The sequence below is a fragment of the Streptopelia decaocto genome (genome assembly GCF_964273445.1).
Source record: "Streptopelia decaocto genome assembly, chromosome: 6".
In the NCBI taxonomy this organism is placed as follows: Eukaryota; Metazoa; Chordata; class Aves; order Columbiformes; family Columbidae; genus Streptopelia; species Streptopelia decaocto.
In genome coordinates, this window is record NC_138660.1 from 39087212 (window position 1) to 39109437 (window position 22226).

At 36.8% G+C, this 22226-nt stretch overlaps 1 protein-coding gene across 2 annotated transcripts in view; it reads right to left on the reverse strand.

The window, feature by feature from the left end:
* SLC39A10 (solute carrier family 39 member 10) overlaps positions 1 to 22226 on the reverse strand; it is a 59871-nt gene that overhangs the window by 8557 nt on the left and 29088 nt on the right. For both annotated transcript variants that reach the window (XM_082056320.1, XM_082056319.1), the window contains exons 2-7: positions 12314 to 13360; positions 11019 to 11220; positions 5280 to 5449; positions 4252 to 4470; positions 2794 to 2914; positions 468 to 836 (exon numbers count right to left, since the gene is read on the reverse strand). In XM_082056320.1, the coding sequence (XP_081912446.1) occupies positions 468 to 836; positions 2794 to 2914; positions 4252 to 4470; positions 5280 to 5449; positions 11019 to 11220; positions 12314 to 13351 (2119 nt within the window). In that variant the 5' untranslated portion in view covers positions 13352 to 13360. The remainder of the gene's footprint in view (positions 1 to 467; positions 837 to 2793; positions 2915 to 4251; positions 4471 to 5279; positions 5450 to 11018; positions 11221 to 12313; positions 13361 to 22226) is intronic.

Consider the following 22226-nt stretch of genomic DNA (forward strand, 5'->3'; position numbering starts at 1 on the left):
TTTCGTTAACCTGACTCATAGTACATTTATTATTTACAAGTACTGTATAATTCTGTGCATTAGTAATAATAGAAATAGTACTATTATTTTAAATAAATCATTATAAATAAGACTGCAAGGAACTTATTATTTGAAGGCAAATACTAAGACCCGAACAACACACCTGTATTATATGTGCTCCGTAATTCAGACAGGGATTTGTCTGCACCTATCTTTATTTGGCAGAGATTGCTACTGTTGCTACTATCAATATAGTAATTTTGGTGGAAATAGTCACAGAATATTAACAAAGGGAAGACTATTACTATTGATGGCCTTTTAACTTCTGCTCTGAAGGAGATTAAACAATGCCAGTAACCACAGTAGCTAAGTGGAAGCCTTACCTGTGATCACTGATAAGTAAAATAGTACCCAAGTTACTAAAGGTAAGAAGAAACTGTGGAGAAATACTGAGTGCTTTTGCTTACCGATTGCTAAGCCATCACTAAAGTTGTGAATGCCATCTCCCATAATTACCATCCACGCAATATTAGCTATCCCAGTATCTTTCAGGTCTTTTCCAGAATGACAGTGGCCATGGGAATGATGGGAATGTTTGTGATGCCAGGGGTGACTGTGTTTTCTAGCTACTATTTTATCTTCGCCGTGGCTGTCATACTCTGAATCATGAAGATCATGCTCATGAGCAGCATGTGAGACATCATTGTGAGAATGGTGCATATTGTTCTCCTCTTCCACAGACAAGAAGTTTTTGGGTGGGGATTCCAGCTGGCCATCTAAATCAGTGAGTTCTGTTTCATTGAGCCGGTCTTCAGATAACACTGAGTCGTCTGCTCCTACATGGAAGCCAGTTGGGAGAGACACCGCGTTAGTTCTTATTTAAAATATCACCAGCAACTACTGCATCATTGAGCTAAGTATTTAACTGCATTCTGAAAGCAAAGAAGTATTTTAACACATACAAATCTAGTGACTTTGTTGTCAACATTCAGTCCAACAAAACATGTATTTCTCACTGCCCCGTTCTTTCACTGATTTGCACATACAGCATGTAGAAGTCTCCACTGCAAGGCAACAGGACTGTATCCATAGCACACAGCGTCCGTTGTAGCCCGACCTAGGCTTGGATCTGTAATATTGCTACTAACAAAGCTGATGATTCAACGTTGGAAGGGGAAAGTTGCCAGAATGATAGTAATGTTTTCCATGCTATTGATGGAACCTGAATGACTCAGGAAACCTGAACCGGCAACTCTCTATGCATGCTCACACAGGTCGCAGCTCAGCAAGATCTGCCACTGACACAACAGATCTTTACATAGTTTCTGTGTTGCTGTCAGACACTTGTGTCGTACAGTGAGCTCCTCCCCTGTAGCTCATTGCTCTGCCAGCAATCACAGCCATTTTTACAAAGAAAAACAAAGTGAAAACAACGCAGAAGGCATATGTGCAAGAATTTTAAGTGTACTAATATTTCTGAAATATCAACAAATAAATGAAATTGGCAATCTGTACTCCAGGAAACAAAATCACTTGTAAAAAAAAAAGCAGTTCTGGACAATGAAGTTACTGGCTCACAAAAACTCCAGAAAAAATATTTCAGGAGTCAAAAATAAGCAGACAGCAAGCAGAATTAAAAAACCAGGCACAGAGTTTAAAGAGAAATGGAATGGCCACTCAGGTCAGCGGTAGTGGCACTGCAGTTCAAAATTCAAATTCAGCATGGGCTTCCAGTGCCTTCAGTACAAGTGATTTGCTGATGAGCAGAGTGCATTTTCAGAGGAATGCTATTACAAAACAAGAACGTGCTCCATGTTATTAGAAGCAAAATTCCTCTGATTGCCCGTCAAAAGAAAATGAAGACATCTCAAATATATGTACCACCATCCTCACAGCTGAAAGTCTTTCTATGTTCTGTCAATGTCCTAAGTCCCATTTTATGCAATTTGACTGGGGAAGGCTACAGTCAGTCTCCCTTCTACAAACCATTCAAATTAACAAAATGGCATTTGTATAGCCTATGGATTCTTCATCAAGAAATTAATTCAGCAGCCACACAGGCAACAGAAGGACAAGTTTATGAAGCAAACACTGTCCCCTTCCCTCACCCCTTCCTAGGGGCGATGTGGCATTCCCTCTGGGAACATGCTGCATGAGCACACAGACTAGCGTGGAGGAACGGTATGTGAAAGATGTTTTGGATACTTGAGGAATATTCAGGATACTTGTTTGTTATAGCCAAGCTATAATTGGTCAAAGGCTGGAATCTTCAAAGATATCCCTTTTCAGGTTGTATGTGTTCATTTTTGATGTAATTTTTGTCAGGGCTCAGCTAGTCAGGCACAGCTTAACCAAAAACACCCCCCCAAACAAACAAAAAACCCAAACCAAACAACCAACCAACAAAACATACACACAAAAAACTCCAAAACAACAACACCAAAAAACGCAACAAAACTGAAACAAGCAACAACAACAAAAACAAAACAAAACCAAACAACAGCAACAAAAAAACAAAGACAAAACCAAAAAACACAAAGAAACACAGCCACCCAAAAGCTGACAGCTTCAGAAGTCTGAGAACACTTGTATGGCACATTAGGAAGTGTCCTGAGTGCTCTCAGATCTACAGAAAACAAAACTAAAAAGGATTTAATAGGGAAAGCCTATTAAGTCTTATTAACAATTATTTGCATAATAGCAGCAAAACTGTACAAGAGATTACATGCTACAGATTACATACCATTACTTTGAATCTTGTAACTGGAGAAATTTCTGAAAATAAATGCCTACCTGCAAGGGGTTTGAGCTGAAGCCAGTCAGCATCTGGTCTGTTATTTAATTTGTGATCAGAAAGCTTCCTTCCAATTGGTGACTCTTCAGTCTGTTTTTTCTTGCACCATTTCTGCTTACTCTGCGAGAGGAAACAGATAACAACTGGCTTGTAAAATGACATAAATGGAAATAAAAGAAACTGAAATGTTGTCTAAAAAATCTCTTCAAAATAGACTAGTTGCTCTTTCTTAATATGCCTAACAGAAGTATGTGACTACAGAACATGAATCTTTGTAAGGCCCAGCAACAGCATCTACCCCAGTGGCAATTCTTATCTACCTACCACAGAATTTCACCGACTTGCACAGACGATATTTCACCTCAGTAACAGAGCACATTGTGACAAGGATTGCTCTAACAGCCTAGAAACACGTGTACGTAGAGTTATTTGCTTACTTTGTTTGAAAAAGCAAGCATGAAGCAAGAACAGCTCCTCTGTTTCGCTCAACTTTAAGTTTTATACTCCTGTAACTTCCTTGCATTTTCCTTCAGAGAAAAGCTTGCTACTTTCCTATCAGCAGCCCATAAAACAGAGATCTTAGATTTGCCAAAGCAACCTAGGAGATGTAATTACTTAATTAATCTCAAAGAAGATACGCCCAGAGTAACAGCTTTTATCTCTATCTGAAGATCTGAGAAACGCCTCCTCCAACACAGAAAATCTCTCACTGCCTGTCCAGCAAGTCTGATGTGAAACAGAGATCTTTAATTTTTTCCACACTCATTTTGGGAGAAGCAGCTATAGTTTCACCAAAGTAATTTTCTCCTCAAAGCTGAATGATGAAGACAACAGTTAAAAGTGTATTTATAACTACTGTTCAAAGAATACGGCTCTTTGGTGGTTTGAATTTCTACCCACCGTCACACTCGCCCTCCTTTTGTACCACCATCACGAATACAGCATGCTCCCAGCCCTAAAAGTCCAATCATTTTCAGGGAAACAAGTAAAAATTTGATTGGCAATTTATAGGAAGTAGGAGATCTTTAAATTTTGGTATTATCGCATGGAAAAACAGAATACCTCTGTTACACTGGCATCTTGTAAATTGCCTGACAACTGTCTGGCTCTATTACCAGTTCTTTCTCACATACTGCCTTTCACATTTTTGCAAAAAGATCACAATGCTTTAGAGAAAGAGCCATAATCTCTTTTACTTAGATCTACCTCCAAATATATCTGGCCAAAAAGCTGCAGTCTTCCCCATCAGATTTCTACTTTGTCTTCCCAAATCACCTTGTTAAGAAAAGCAACATCTTCTAGAAAAAGTTTTCCTCACATAAAATCGAAGAGAATGCAGATCAGCAGCACTTGTTCGTGTAAACAGAATAACGAATCATCGCACAGACAATTCCTCAACACTCAAAAGATAAGTTCAGGTAACACGTTTTAAAACAACATGCAATTTTAGAGCATACCTTTTGTTTATTGTAATGCTTGTACATTCTTATACAATGTTCAATGATGAACAAAAGATAAATGCCTCCAAGTGCCACAAGACCTTTCAGCACTGGATCATTTTCTTCTGGAAAGCCTTCAGTCCGTACTCCATGTCCATGGGCATGTCGATGAGAACGCTTGTGTTCATGAACATGACCGTGGCCATGGTGGTGACTGTGGTTGTGGCCTCCATGTGACTATAAGGAGAGAAAATATTAACACAGCATGACCTGGTGTCATCAAGAGTCTGAAATGGCTCTCAGCTCAGATGATAATATATGTAACCTTGACAGAAAAGTGGCATAAAAGACTTTAAAAACTGGGTTGCGGGTTGTTTTTGTTTGTTTGTGAATTTGTGTGTGTTTGGTTTGGTTTTGGTTTGTTTTAATATACACACATTTTGATCTGAAATATAAACTGTTAAAAAAAAAAAAAGTGATCAAAAATTTGTATTAAAATTTACACAAAGAAAACATGTAAACATTACTCTTTTTGCTAAAAGAATAAAGGTAACAAAATTTCAGAAAACATTTCACCTTCTAAGAATTACAGTATACCATCACAAATTAGAAACTGGTTACCTTCCCAGGAACCCGGACAATTTCTTGATTCAGTAAGTTAGAGGTTACTTTCTCCCCAAAAGCCAGTAACCAGGAAGGCTAATGCCCCTGAAGTACTTCTAGGTGGTACTGATACATTAATTAGACAAGCAGACAAGAGACAGTAATATTGCTAAATTTAAAATACTCTCGTTGGTCTCATTAGGCATTCTAAAATACTGCCATAGAAGTTAAACTATGACTACACAACTACTCTCTTTTTCTGAAACACACATTTCCTCTTCGTTAACAGAATGTCTCAAACACTGTTTCAGGATGTCCCTCATAGACAAGTCAATCTACATCTGCACCAGTGGACATTTATTTGTTGATACTTGTCAAACAATTCTTCGAAAAATCTACATACAGTTACGATTACGAATAAAAGGGCAGGAAACAATACTCACATGTGGCAACAGATGGAGTAGTGCATCTCCACTCATTGTTCCTACAGCCAGAGCTACCAAGAAAGTTAGAAGAAATTTGAAGCACCATTGGTTAATGATGGGAATCAAGATCACACCTAGCAAGGAAAGCAGGCTAATGACGGTGATAGAGATGATACCACAAAACCAGGCTGTGGGGAGAAACGAATACAGAAAAATTGTCAGAAAAACACTTGTAAAATTTTTTAACACTGATTAATGACTTTCAACTATCTCTTAAGAAGCTGGTGACTTTCCTTAAACCTAAGTTGTGTAATTGTTCATTGAAAAGCTGTTGAGAAATATGAAGGCAGTGCTGAAGTCCACAGCAAAAAGATACACATGCTTATTCACAGTACAGTACGATATAGCAAAAGACATCAGAAGATAATCGGCTAAAAAGAGCCCAACAAATCTTCCTGATTGTAAGTACCAGGCTTAGCTTTGTAGCCCTTAATGAAACACAAAAGCAAAAGATTTCACATTGGAACAAAAACATCTCTGCTACTTAACTTACTAGGGCTCTATAAACACTAACTCATCTTTAATATTTGTTTTTAAACACAATCCTGATGCAAAATTTAACAGGAACCAATATTTCTCCTCCTTTGTTAGGAGTAACATGTTCAGTTAGGCACCGTTCTTTTTACCTGGTGCTTTGAAACATACATTTTTATTTAAGAGAAGTAAGACTCAACCTTTGACAGAGGAACTTTAAAAAACAGATGCTTAATAAGAGCTTGAAGAGCTGAAAGCAACTTGCTACCAACAAAAAGCAGTATTTATTTTTTTCTGAGAACCGCTATTATTATCATTAAAAGAGATAGTGGGGTATGGTACACTCATCATAATCCTGTTAATTAGGGAAAATGTGCAAATTTCTATATGACAAGGAACAGGAGGAAATGCACAAGAAACAAATCCTATAAGCAAAGGAGCATGGCTCTTGTAGTCAGCATCTCACCCTACTAAAGTATTTTTTCTCATACTTTTTCAAATCATCAGTTATGCTAAGACTTAAAAACTGTTGGGTTCTTTCTTCTCTATCTCTGCTTCTCTATCATGTCTCTTGTTTCTTCCTATCACAGAAATTTCAAAGAACAGTAAGAAAAATGGTTTAATTCCAGCAGTACAGCTCAAAAGGTTAACAGTCCCAAAGACGGAATAGTTGGTGCTCCCATTTACAAACATTAACTGTTTGGGCTGAGATCTTTCATGAGCATGATTTCCTCAATCTGAACTTTTTTTTTTTTTTTTTTTTTTAAGTTTTAGCCTAAATGCTTCAGATTTTTCCAGTTTTTTTTCCCCAGCTTCATTCTTAATCAAGAATGTCTACACAGTATGCCAAATTTAATGAAAGTTAACAACTCCTGATCTAAAATCATTAGCATCTCCATACTTTGATACACGATCTGACTTCACTTACATCTATGAAGGTCCCCTCATTTTTTATAAAGTGGGGAAAACATCCTGGGAAACAGGGGAAGAGAAGAGAGAAGGAATGAATATGTTGCAGCTGTTTAATTAATTTTATAATTTAGCAGTCAAATGTCAAAGAATTCTATCTGTAACAAAAATGCTACAGATCAGATCTGATCCTTGCCACTAAAACTGTGGCTGCTGCAGGCCTGGTCTGGTTCAACAGCAAAACTTACATCACCTGCTGGTTTAAATTTTATTTTGGTATATTCATTCTTACAGAATCCGTAGCTGTCATTCCACAACAGTGCAGAAAAGGAAACAATTCAATTCAAATGCAAAGGGTACAAGAGCACATCCACCAGGAGCAACTGATTAGGAAATGCTTTAGAAAGTATGCAGCATACACCCTAATGTATATTGATACAGAGAGGAAAACAAAGCTGGTGAAAAGGCAAAGACTGCCACCAGATGAGGAACTAGCAGAACTAAAAACCGGAGGCTGGAAAATGGGAATACAAAAGTACGTCTAGAGTGGAAGCAGGACCCTGCTGAGCAAAATCCTGCTGCTACACAGCCTTGACTCATCTCCAGAGCACCTCTGTTATGGGCTCTGGATTAACAGGCTCTGCCGGAAAAAAAGAGCTTACACGGACTTGTAATTCAATACAGAACCACGCATGCATGCACAAATAGCCCAAATAAAAATTACACAGACATTCTGGCAGGACATTGGCTCTTCAATCTGGACACAGACATTATGAGTTAAGTGCCAGGTTAAATGACCAACAGCCTTACATGGAAAAAAAAGGAAAGGAGGTTATGCAAACTGGCTTAAGTTTCATATATCATAGAATGGATTTGGCAAACGCATCTCTGAAGAGCTTACATACTCTTCTGAATGATACAGTATCTAAACATGGCACGATGATTAAGATGAAGCACATGAGAATTAGAATATGGAATCTGAGCATCTCTCAGATCTTGGTCATTGCCTTCTGTCTCCATTTAAACTGTTAAAAAATTATATGGCACCAAAATTATCAGCAAAAGGTTCTCGCCAAGTTGAAGAGAAAAAATATATTAGATACAAAAGCTGTGTAAGACTCCACAGTTACATATATGTATACACACTCCTCACATAAAAATGACTACTAAGGAATACTTATGACAAAATTCTGATATAAATTTTATTGAAGCATTTATTCAACTGTAGTGTTCAAAACACTAAAACTTTATGGAAGTGGAACTGATATGCAATATTACGAACACTGCAAAAGCTCTTAAGTTATAAAAGATCTTGGTGTATTAATATGACACTGCTAGGATTACTGTATAAAGCTTGGTCAAGAAGGTGAGGTTATTATGCACTTATAAGCTTATAAAGTACTTCTGTGGAAAACAACCAAGAGGGAGGTGACTGAACAATTTCTTCAGTAAGGAACCTCTGTTCAGTGGGTAGCAACCAAAAGACAGCTCCTTGCTCTGGATTTGGACAGCTATCCGTAAATTAAAACAGACTAAGAGTGTAGTAAGGTGACTCCTTGGAAGTCTGAGAACGGTTAGGTACCTGCAAGCTGTAACAAGAAACCGAGCAAACAGAAAGGCTCTGCTGAAGTAAAGCCTTCCAGGGCTTCCTGGTGAGTTCCAGGGAACACTGGCATCTGCACAGACAGATTTATAAGATATATGGGATCTCAAGTACTTTTAATCAACAGCTCTAAGCAATCTCCATCTTCAAGAAAAAATGCTTGCTGTATCACTTTTATTAGCTTGATTCATAGTAGGCGCACCTTTCCTTTTAAGTTAAGTTGTTGAGGAGCCCTCAAGGAGAACAACGCCACCTCTTCCAACAGGTACACTGCAAAAGCTTGGTTCTATGCATAAGCCCTTGAAAATCCTCTATTAGAAGGTGTTACAGAACTATCTGCAGATTACAAGAAGAAAACTCAACGTGGCTCCATAAGCTTTTTGTCATCGGTTTGTTAAATGATTGTTGTAGAAAACTGCACTATCAGAACTAATGGAAACCTTATGGGTTAGAAGCGATTAATAGAAGCAGCACTAGTCTATTAAGTTTTTTTGAAAGCTTTAATTAAAACTAAAGAAACCCACAGAAAGCTGGTGTTTAAAAATGTCTGCATCCTCCTAACTTAGGCAAATATTTTTATCTAAAATGGTTTACATTCGCCCGGGTAAGAACACATTTTCATTTTAGCAGAATCCTACAACCTGCAGGTTAAGTTACTCTGCGGCTGCCATTTGTCCTATATCTTCCACAACCCCTATATTTCTGTTAAGATCTGTTATTTTGTGATTCAATTTCTTACTTAAGAAGGGAAAACTACTATTACATCAACTCAAGACTCACTGTCATCAATACAACAGAATACAGGAAATTTTTATAAAGAACGATTTATCATAATCTAATCAGGTTACTGTTTGTTTTCAAAGCCCAATCAGTAAATTAAAACTTGATTTTTTACAATTAACTGGCAAATGCGTTGTTTGTACTCAGGATATCAGATGCCATAAAACATGTTAAAAGTACACAGTAAGCTTCACTAATTCTGCAAATTAAGTCTCTTAAAATGTTAAAGTTCTTCAAGCGGAGTTATTAATCAACTCCCTTACTTATTACAGAGAAAGAAAATGCATTCTTTTAAAAAGAAGCACTCATCTGTAGAAGCTTTCTAATTAAACTGGTTCAAAGCATGTGCAACATGACAGTTTCATACATGGTTTCAACATTTTAATTGGCAGAAAATCCTTAGAGCTGCTCTACAAATCCTCTTGGTAATAAGGCAGGGTCAACTCTTGCTACAATGAGACTACCCCACAAAACGATTTGCTCCCATATAAAACACACAGTATATTCGCTTTACAGCAATGTTGGAACAGTTAACAAGACAGTAGCTGTGTCGCTATAGGAGATTTATGTACAACAAGTTAATTATTTTAATGACTCCAGCATTGTTAAGAAAGACTACCAGTAATGTGTCCTTTCCAACAGCTACTAACATCTATGAAAGTGTAGTTACTTCAAGCTTTATATCTAACAATGCTAGTAAGCACCTGTGGATTAATCAATATTCCCATTATTTTTATTTCCAAAACACGGACATTGTATCCAAGGTTTTTTTAATTATAATATTTCACTGCAGCTAAACATCTATTCACAGTTCCATTGTATTTATGAAAGACAGCAGTAGTAAACATATTTTAAAAGCACACTCAGTTAGGAAACCGTAACAACGGATGCTGCCTTTAGAAGAGTAAAAATATTTCTAGCTTAGAACTACAGTAAGAAGAAAAAAAAAGTCTACAGATTTTTACTCAAGGCACGCACACATCAACAAAATTAAAACTGCCAACAGAGGATTTTGACTGAATAGTTCTCCTACACTTAAGAGAATAGTATGGAATAACTGACATTGGAAGTCAGAAAAGGGAACTGTTGTCAGGAACGGCAATTTAAATGCTCTTGCACCTTGCTTAAGTCCAATTTAAATGCTCTTGCATCTTGCTTAAGTCTTTGTATTTCTTAAGTTCACAAAAAATTCTGGATGCCAATTCTAGAAATTTGCCTCACACCTAGAATATAAAAATGGTGACACCTGAAATTATATTTTCCAGCGAATGAACTGTGATGAAGGTGCTTTGCTCTATTCCTGAATTAATATATCCAAGTCAAATGTATTAAGAAAATTTGTGCCAAAGTAACACTGAAATTTTCCAGCTTTGGGATAAACGTATGGACCACCTCAGCCACACTAAGAGAAAAAGACATTTTAAGTGATGGAAATAATCCAAACTCTGTGTGGACTTACTCATCCCTAGAGGTCCTTCTGTCTCCAAAGATTCTGTACCTTGCCTATGTTCCTACTACAAAAGAGTCCAACTTCTAAAGCTATGTGTGAAGAAGCCAGGCCAAAATGCCCGGGTCATAGGCCCAATGATAGGACATTAGGCCTCAACAATAGAAAACAAGAAAATCAATAAAAATAAGCAAACATAAAATAAGAAGTGAAATTTATGAAAAAGGATAAAAAGGTACAAGAAAGGTAGGTATGCCCCCCTGAGCCAAGGTGACTTCAGAGAAGCTGTTATACCACCAAACAGGATGCTGTCTCCTGTCTTAAAGGAGCATGCGGTCTCAGATTTCTTCTAATGAATATGTTAAATTTAAACTATTCGTTTACTCCACCATAGTCAATGCTAAGTTATATAACATTTCAAACTTTGAAGTTAATATTTACAATGCAAAATACTTTTATAGGCTTTCGGCAGTTGCACACCTACCTGATGCACCTGTTTTATCATTATGCTCAACTGATGAATTTTTACTTTTCATAAAATCTTCAAGCTCATCATAATGTACAATACAAAGCCTTCTCTCGATCTGGTACAGCAAAGCAGGACACATGTATATGAACAATTCAGGAGATATTGGAGAGCTGGTTTCCAGACCATAGTGCCGTAGAAGCTGGGTAACATTTAGGCACTGCAAGCAAATTGTACAAACAAATTAAATATGAAAGCAACTATCTCATTAAAAACTACAGTTATGGAAAATTTAGCATATGATTCAAGAACACAAACAGAAAGTATAAACTCTGGCCCACAACATTCCACCGGTGCTAAAACATGTCTAAGCTGATATAAGTGGTTTACAAGGGGAAAGAAGCAGTAAAAATATCTGCACTACAAACTCAGACACTCCAAACACCTAAGTAATTTTTGATAAATATCAATGAATATGAGTTTCCATATTCTTTATCATTACACAGTACAAGCACTGAAGAGTGAGCAACAGGAAAGGAGTAGGAGGACACAAATCCAAAACAGGTTTTCTAACACTTTTCTTTACCTCCCAACCTTTTGAGTTTGGAGTTTCACTTTTTAATTCAGTTTAAAACCTCAAATGTGGCACTGACTCCCATCCTTTCCTATTCTAGTTTAAAACTACGATATCAAAATGTCCTGCTTCTGTAGTTAACTGTAATGGGCAAGGAAAAGTGTATTTATGGTCCTGGCAGAAATAATGGATGCTGAAGGGAGAAATGGAGTAGCTTACACTGAGCACGGTGCTACAGAAGTTACATCTATGCTGCTTCACAGTCTCTCAGGACAAAGAAATTAGAAGCATATTGAAAAGATGCAGGTGTTTCTTTTAGGAAAGAGTCTCTGTGCAGTTTCCAAAAATGTTAATGATCTTAGAATCAGAAAGAAGTCCAAAGCGGGGGGAGGGGGGGGGGGGGGGGGAGCAGGAGGAGAGCAGGGTGAAGTATTCATGAATATTGGGAAGGGAAAAAAAACCCCACCTGTAAGCAGGGTATCTCAGCAAGCTTTAAGGATCTCCTTTATACAGATCAACAGACAAGAAGATAGATCTCAGAGGAAAGATGAGCGATGGGCAGACAGAAATGAAAACTCTTAATCTCAAAACTGTGGTCATGACCTTGAGAGTTTTCACTCAGCAACCTGTGTTATGCAACGGTCACAGACATGCTGCTGTGTTATTTCTGGGTATGCACCTTCAATTAGTATCTAACAACAGCGAAAGTCAACTTACCGGTTCTCCATTTCATACTCACCTCTTCACGATCACGTTCATCCTCATTATGATCCTTACGACTACGTGTTGAAAAAATAGCATGTTTTCTTACATGAGGTTCCTCTCGCTTGCTGGTATGGTGGTGTCCATCCTCATTACCTAAACTGGACTCTTGATGTCCATGACTAGTAGAACGATCACTACTGTGTTCATGATGGTGTCCATGCAAGTGAGATGCGTCATGTACATGATCATGTTTATGAACACGATTGTGATCACCTGGATTATGATCTGGGGCATAATTCTGTGCAGCAGCTTCTGAAGTGTCACTGATCTTTTGCTTCTTCTTCTGTTTCCGTTGTTTTCTTTCTGGCTGATTCTGAGTTGTGTTTGTCTCTGTTGAAGGCTCATGGTTCTGTTCTTCATGTTCACTATGACCAACTGAATCATCATGAGAATGATGTGTACCATTATGGTCACGATGATGTAGACGAGGGTGGCGATGATGGTGATGGCGACTCTGGTCACGAATGTGTTTGCCATCATCTTTTACTGATGGCACTACTGCATCTCTCTCGGGTTCACATTTATGGTTTTTCTTTGCAGCCATACCAGTCGTGGTTTGGTTTTCTGGACCTGCATGGCTATGAGGATGGTTATGCGAGTGAGAATGCTTTCCTTCCTGTATTTCTAAAGCGTATAAGTGAGAAACATGATCATGGCCAATATCATCATGATTTATCATCACTACTTTTACCTCTCCTAAACCAAGGCTTATTAACAGTTTTTCCAGGCCAAAAAAAGATAATCTTCCATTTTCACCATAACGATCAAAAATCTTTTCAATGTAGTGTTTTTGTTCATTTTCAGCTTCCAACGTTGAAAATTTACTCGGCACAGATTCTGTTCCTCCGTTATGGAAGTAGGATGCATTTGAGATCTGGTAGTCATTATGGTGGTGTACGCGTTCCTCGTGAGGACCATGGTCATGTCCATCTTCATGGCAATGATTGCACTGATGAAAGATAAATGTCAGCAAGCAAATGATGCAAAATTTTGTGTGCATGTGTACCTTCATCTCTGTTTCCTACAAGAAACACAAGGGGAAGCACTTAGGTGTAAAAACATCCTCAGCATTGGTACCACATGAGCTTCAGTCTGCTACTTGTACCAACTAAGTGACTCTCAGATCTTTTTAAATATTGGTGTTAACAGGATAACAATTATGGTATTTTTACTGCAGAAATTGTATTAATATACTTTTATTATCCAACAGTAAGATGGACTGTGTGTATTTCAGAGATGCAGTCTTACATACCATACTTACAGGAGGTAGTTACAAGAAAAAGATCAGCATTTACAGTCAGTCACAACTGAGCATTTTTGTGTATGTTTTCAGAGACATCTATGCTTATGATAGCCTATAATATTGAAAATCTCATTAAAACACAAGCTGCAAAAGAAAAATTATTTTTAAAAAAGAATACTATATTTTCTTATTTATGAGGATGACAGGCAGATAAAACAGTCAAAAACCCACACAACATTTGTTCTTATGTGCTGCTAAAGTACCTCCACACTGCAAAGTCCCTATTTTGAGTGGTAATTAGTGATTTAAAAATTAGTTGTCATCATTAACCAACTTCAATGTATTGCTTAAATGTTCATATTTTTAGTATTTTTTTACTCAGATGAGCTTACCAATTTCAAAGATCTACATGGACATTAATTTAAAAATAAAGTTATATGCAAAATGTCTGTATATGCAACTTGAAAAATACTGTTAATGCTGATACACTATCAAAGTAGTTAGTGCTGATTTACAGAAATTATATCACCTAGACAACATGGTTTTCTAAATGTAAGAAACTATTCAATATCAGCTAATGAAAAGGACACTGCAGAGTCTACTTTGTGTTCAGAGTTGAAAACAATTCACTATTTTATAAAATACGTCAGCTTTATTTTGTTTACATCTGCCAGCAAAAAATATATCTATAAAACTGGAATAATTAGTATAAAACCTTGTAAGAAAAAAGTCCAAGTTTATGTAAAAATGTTATCAAACTAGAAAGCTAAAGATAAGCCAAGAGCTGTATTCCATGACTTCTATTTTCCAGAGATTTATTTTAGGTATAGTATAACCTCTATCATACATGTTTTTTTAAAAAATAATAATAATTTAAACACTGCCAGGGTTTTCTAGCAACACTTAATTTGTTCTGCTGGGTACCAAGCCAAATAAAGTGTGTAACATTTACCATGGTTCTGCTAGATACATGTAGCCCTCTGCTAGACACATCAAGCCCTCTGATCACCAAAGGAGCAGACAAGAAAGCAGCATGGAACTTTAAACAGCTGAATAACTATTTTGAACAGCTTAACAGAGTTGATTAAAGTAGACAAAGTCAGTAAGCACAGGAGTAGAGCTTTTCCACGTAACTACCTGAATTTACAATATGACGGAGAAGTAACTGAGAGCTCAGAGGCAGATAAGGACAGAACTGCATCCATCCCACTTTTTGTACACTCAGATGCTCCCAAAACACTGTGGCATCTGCAAGGATGTAAAGTCACAGGAAAACAGGTCACATGTACTTTAATTTCTTTTTACACTGCAAGCAGACTTAGATCTTCACATGCACCTTGAGTAGAGCTGCAACTGGCCCTACATTCACAAAGACACAAGTGACCTGGTCAACACATCCTCAATGCTACTGACTTTCAGCCAAGAGATGGTAACTGGGGTTGTTCTTTGAAAGGTGCTTCGTGAAACTGGTCAGGAAAGTGCTTTGCAGCAAAGCACAAACACTTAAAGTCCATTCTAATTTCCCAAAATATTAGATTGATGTTTTGCTCTTAAGCACTTACAACCATATTAGTGCACCCCCCAAAAAAAAAAAAAAAAAATTCTCTTGGACATTCCTATACTTGCAACAGGTTGACATGGAAAAGGAATCAGAGTTTAAAAAGGGTTACCTTTTACTGACTCTATATAGCGAACAAATGAGCTAACACAGAAGACTGGAGAAAAGTTTTTCCTGTTAACCTCTACAAACACAAAACATGGAAATTCACTTTTCACTGGAGCTTCAAACACATGCAAGATTAAAAAAAACCCCACAGAACTACTGACCCAGTTACAAATGTAAGATCAGAAGAATAGCTGTCAACAGAGGCATCTGCATCAAACCTGATTCCAGAGACATCAGACAGGTCAATGGGTAATCATTGTACACAGTGTTTTATTTTTGTACACAACAATTTTGTCATCACTCTGCAATGACCACAGTTTGCCTCCATTTCAATCACCTACATTCCAGTTACTGATTTAAGGGCTGTGACAAACCTTTCAGGTAATTTAGTATGAATAGTTAATCCCCAAAATTTACTGAGACGTTATTTTCATATAGACTTTTTCACTCATGGACTCTATTTATGGCATCCTTAATGTTCTTCACTGGGATTAGTACAGAAACATTAAAAGCATCTCAAAGCACCTTCCAGAAGCTTCTTCCATTCTCCTTTGAGGAAACAGTAAGTACAAAGTTGTTACCGGTAGAGCGAAAAGAAACAGGTTCCAAATCTTTATCCAAGAGTCACTGGACTGAGTCAACCCTCAGATCGTATGATTGTCTGGAAACTCATTCCATAACCTTTAGATAAAGAACATATGCTCCTTCTCACACAGGCTGAGAACCTGGGCTCTGTGACTTACATCATCCCAGGCAGCAGAAACATTCTGGCAGTAAGTAGAGGTACTGGATCAGGAGTATGGCTGTGGACACAGCAACAGAGCTCCACATTTCTAAAGGAATATGCTAATTTTCATCAACTGAGGATTTACAAAGTCAAATGTTGCCTAATGTAAAGAGCCGATTTTGGACCTGGAATAAGCAGTGAAGGTACATGCAAGGCAAATGAAAGCCCTGGGAGAAAGATGAACTTCTCCATGCTGGCACAGAAGACGGCAGCAGCAGGTGAGTACATGCAGTATATACTGTAATGATCTAGCAAATTGTTCAGTATCTTTTTAACCTCAGTTTCTCTGTACTGAAAACAGTACCTCAAGTTTAAGTAAAATCCAGTTTCTCAAAGGATACTACTGTTTGTTTTTTTTTTTTAGATAAGACACCTTTTCTCCCCCTTTGTTCATAATGGTAACAACCAGAATAAGCAAAGTCAAATAATTATTATTTAAACAAACACAATCCAGACTAAAATATCTCTACCAGGAAATTCAGGACTAAAGCATGTTCATAATCCTTTTCACAACCTCATGATCTTTTTCATGTGATTGTTTCATACAATGCTACTAATACATTACTTTAAAACTTCAGTCATGCATCCCTAATTGTGGTGTTCGGCTTTGAATGGTACCTTTCCTCCATGCCCTAACAGTTAAAATCATTTGTAACCCTCTGATCGTGATTCATTGCTGAAATACAAGAGGTGAACATTATCAGACCGATTTCAAAATCAATTAGATGTTTCACTATTTTCAACTAAAATAGTAATAACCGTAGCACAGTATTTTTAATCTTCTATTATATAATCTGCTGTATCTTCTACTGTAATCTCGTTACAGAACAAAGGTGCTTACAAAACAAATGTACACGTCATAAGAAGTCTCAAACAGAACAACTATTACGAGTTGTTTCTTTTTAAACAAGCTTCATTATTCTCTAGGCAATTATAAATAGCTGTCATGTTCAAGCTGCCAGGCAGCATTTGCACATGTAAAATACTGGAAAGCTGAAGTCTAAATTCTATACATTTCAGTGGCACAGAATTATATATAGTTGATCTCAATAAAGAACATTCAGACTCTTGAATACCTTCAGAAGAATATGGAAGGGCAACCTGAGGAAAAGGCTACACGAAAGTTGAAAAAGATTCTGCCTATTATTGCTGTTAGCCATTGCATTATTTTATTCACTCAATGGATTCCCTCCTGCCTCCCTGACTCAGAACGCAGAAAAACGGTGAACATTTACAGTGGAGAAGATAAATAGTTCTGCCACGCCAGCTGACATCTCAGAAAACGCATGCGGGGCTGCCAAATGCACCCCATCCCCTCCCCTCCTCACTCCTCAATGCCAGCAAATCGTTCATACCAAACACAGTGTGATGGCATATCCACACACACAGGTTTTAAATCAGAGAGCTGAGGTCAAAATACCTGAGCAGTACACCAGAGTTCTCTCTTCTGCAGGGAAAACTCACAATCTTTACACTAAACCACTGTCTGCCTATGGCCTTTCATCTATTAAACTAAATGCACCTCTGATGAAAGTTGGCATTTTTTTTACAACCTTTTTCATTCAATTTCCCCTGGATTCCTGAAAATTCTCCACAGTGCCTACTATTTCAACTGTTCTTCTTTTACAGCAGTTTATTTTTGACAAGACTTCATCTAAAGCCTCATACATGAACATGATTTTGGGGGACATTTTTGTTTCTTTATCACCAACTGTTTCACTGAAACTAGAAAACTAGTTTGATAGTTAGGCTTTACTTAAAACAACAAACCTTGATTCAAATAATGTGGTCATACAAAATTCAAACTCAATTGAAAGTCACATCTACCATGTTAGTAGGCTATTTGAGGTGCCACACTTTCTTACCCCCAGCCTTTTTCCTGTCTTCTCCCAACAATTTTCATAATCTGAAATATTTGTAACATAAATGTACTAGATTTCTCCCCTTCCCACACTCCTTCCCAAGTTATTTTAGTTACTGTCCCTTTTTGTTCAACTTTCTTTCCTTGCTTTCTCTGAACAATGTTCTGCCTTATTTTTTCTATCTGGAGAACAGATCTTTGAGAAATATCTTTGACTCCTCTAAGTACTCAGCTTGAATGCCACAATGACTAAAGCGCCTTAGCCAAGACTTCATGCACAACCCGAAGTTCCACACCAAATACCAAACACATTCTTCAGCTAAGAGAGAAATGAAAAAGACAAAAAGCATCAGAAATAAAGACAAAGCAATATTCTTACCAAACAAAGATATTATCTGTTCAGCACCAAGAAAAGCAGCACTTACATAATTCATTTCTACTAAGAACTACTCAGAGTAAGAACTCTATGAGAAACTGCCTTTTTTTTTTTTTAGAGAAGAGAGAAGTATTTATTGAAATAAAGCTACTGATCACACAAAGACAGTGTTTCTTAAAATCCCTGAAAATTAAAATTCTTTCTTATATTGCAGGTATTTACTCCAACGTACATGCAGGAGAGATGCCTGCAGCCCCCCCCCACTTCCACTCCAGCAAGTGTGCAATATTTCATGCTCATATTCAGTTCAAAAAAAGGTTGGAATCTGAAAATCCAAATTAACCTACTCTTTATTTCCTAAATTTCAAGTTTTTAACAAATGCCAGAATATGAAGTCCTATTAATCGAGCACACATTTTTAAGATAAATTATTTTTAAAACCCCTATTAATATTAAATTAATATATTGCTGTTACTGAAAGACATTTTAAGAAAGCCATAACAACTAAATAATAATCTCATTCTGTTTTATCAGTCTTAAGATGACATTAGCTTCTGGATATACGAATAGGAAAATATGCTATAGATCTAAAGTTATAACTAACGATTTCTAATTTTAGTTCTCACCCATCTCCTGTATTTTCGTCCCTCTTCAATTTCAGTAAAACAGGTTTGTGGATTTAAGTAAAACTCATTCATTTGAAAATCTACAGCCCAGTAGGAGGGGCACTTTGTAAGAACAGACCATTAACTAATTGATCCAAGCCATATTTGCTAAGTTAATACCAGATAAGAAATAGTACAGAAAGCATTTATGCATAACTGAACACACCATGGAAACTTTTTAAAAATCCGAAATGTGAGGTATTTGAAATGCCAAATCCCAAGCATACTAGAAAATTATCCCAAACATTAGCCATCTACTAGCTCAGTTATCCAAAAAGGGGCATTTATTTTGAATGGAAAAAAATGGACAGAATTCTTCAAAAGGACAGTTATTTGTAAGAAATTGCTGAGTACAGGATCCTTCTAAGAGCTCGGGAGAATACAAAAACAAAAGTTGGAAGTTCTATAAATATTAGTTCTGCTTACCAAGAATTCATTTTCAGTCTTTCATATAGAAACTGTATCTAGTCCATAAGTCCATATTAATGCTCAAAAATTTATAATGGAGATGGTTTGATTTTGTGACAATATTCTATGGTTCAGATAAGTCTCGTTAAGATACCAGTGCTTGTAAAACTGAAATACTTCAAAAGATGAATGAGCCACACCTGCATTTTAAGATTTTATTTTTCTATGGAAAGTAAGTAAATGTTTTTGTTAGAACTAAGGCTGAAGTTCAACAAATATTTTAAGGTGGTGTTTCATTTAAAGCAGCAGTCCTGCCCTCTCTCACAGCTTCATTCATTCATTCCCATTCCTACAAAACCATTTTTGTACACAAGCACATTTGTTTGCTGATCTGTTCAATGTGCAGCTGTACAACTAGATTCTGCTGAAAAACAGCCTAAAAAAAAGAAGAAAAAAAAATATTATTTTCAAGATAGATTACTTTTCCTATCTGGTTCACTGTGCAGCTGCACAAACACCATAGTTCACATAAAAAAGAGCAACCTTGCTTCTGATGGCAACACCAGCTTACAGATTTGGTTGATCTGCGGCCTAACAGTACTTCAGCTATAGAACAACTAAAACAACCGGCCACCTCAGAAAGTACTCGAATAACACTGAAAAACCAGCAATGGACAAATTTCCTATTGAAAGCCATTTAAGAATGATTTCTCCAACTTTCCCGTCAACACAGAATACTGTTTGCAATAAAGTGTTAAAACAGCTGCAGTATTTTTTATTTTTCCTATTATTTAGACCACTATACCTATTTCATCCTTGTGCTATGTTAAAATACTTGCAGTACATTAAAAGGCATTAAAGCCATACCACAGCTACAATCCAAAAAGGAATTATGTGACTAAGGCATGTTTCCTTTACACGTGCTATGCCAAATTAGTGCCTGGCAGCTTATGATTAATAAAGTCTGCTTCTAGAATTTAGAAGCTGCAAATTTTTGACTTGACAACATACACAGTTGATTCAAATATGTATTTTTAAATAGAAGATTTAATTAATGAACCACTGTCATCGACTTTTTATAAGGCCCTCTGTCAACACACCATCCAAATTCTTCTTAGCAAATTCATTCTGTTGAGTACAAACCAGGAGAACTACTAAGCTTCTTAAAACAGACCCTTTTTCTATGAGTGTGAAGGAAACCTGGGAGACGACAGTTAGGAAGCCCTCACACCTGGAGTCAGTGGGAGACAAAAGTGTTTGTAAAGACATCTTGGCAGATTCAGAAGCAGCACCCTAACCAGTCTGATCTGTGATATGAAATAGTCCTATGTATTTCAACAAGAAGATCCATGAAGAAAATGCCCAGCTGAACCAAAAAATGCGTAATTTCTATCACATTCCAAGTAAGACCTCAACAGAAGTCATGACATTGCCTAGCTCTGATTTATTTCAGCCAAGATTATTCTTAAAGATCTACATGGCTACCCATCTGTGGGATGATCAAGGCAACCATTCAAATAGATACAAATACTGATTGACTTCAAAAATCACCCACGATTAACTACTAATCTGTCTTAACAAAGTATTAAGGAAACTTTGAAGGGACAGATCTTCAAAGCAAATGAATGAAAAATGTAGTATTCAATATCCAATATTACTCTTATTGCAAGATTAGAGACAGAAAACAGGAAAGGAAGCAGAATTCTTAGAGTCTTAATCTAAAATGCAAGCAGAGATGTCTTCTTAGCCAATCTAATTAAAAATACTGATGGGCTAAAACTGAATGAAATCTTAAAAATACCATTACTTCCCTGTGTCCACCACCTTACAAGTATGGGTACATTCACAGAGGAACAAGGACACATACTATGGAATGTGAGCCTGAAACCCACTAATTTGATACATACTCCCAGTTACATGAAACCTGTCAATTTCCATTAATAAGCAAGTAGAACAAGCTTCTTGTGATTTTTCCAATATTAAAATTTAAAATGGTTTCTACTGTCATAATATGGTACAAAAAACAAACAAAAAACAAAACAAAACAAACAAAAAAAAAAAAAGGAAAAAAGCACTCCTTGCTGCCTCTAATCTTTAACACAAGTAATCAGTAAGAGTACCTCAAAGCAAATCCAGTGTTTTGGAGGAACAAGACCGTCCCAACTAATCAAGAAGCATACTCCCGGAAGGGTGGTGTAAAATATTTGTAGTTTTTGTCTTTTGGACAAACAGAAATGGTGTGGCAGCCTACCACTGAAATTATGGGTTATCAAATTCCTCTGTGAAAGACGTTCTACGCTCTTTGCCACTGATAGCTGAAAACAAATGAAAACTGGACTCTACCTTTAAAATCAAAGAATCAATACATGTGACCATTATTTCACAGGTTCAACTTAAAAAATATTTAAGATCCACAGATGTAAACATGAGTTTCTCTAACACACACTCTTTCATTCCATGAGTCACTATTTTCTGTTAAAAATATCCTTCCTCCCTGCCTCTCCCTTTTGCTACTGCAATTGACAGTACATCATCCCCTTCCAGAGTCTGCTGAGCACATCAGAGTCACATCACAAAATACTTGACTGTTATCCTATTAAAGCTATCCAAAGCAAATGCATATGTCATCAGGGTTGCACAACTTTTCTACAAAATGAAGCCAAATTAAAATTGCTGTTTTCCAAATTCCATGTTTGACTAATTAACAGACTTGTGGTATAACGCGGCTTAAACCACTGGGGTAAACTGACACACATCAGCGTAATTAAAATCTACTGGAAGAACCACTTAAGAATCAAGACAGTCACAGTCCATCTACACCTCCAAATGCATTTTACTTTTAACATATAAACCAGCACAGTTTAAAATATCATTAAGCATA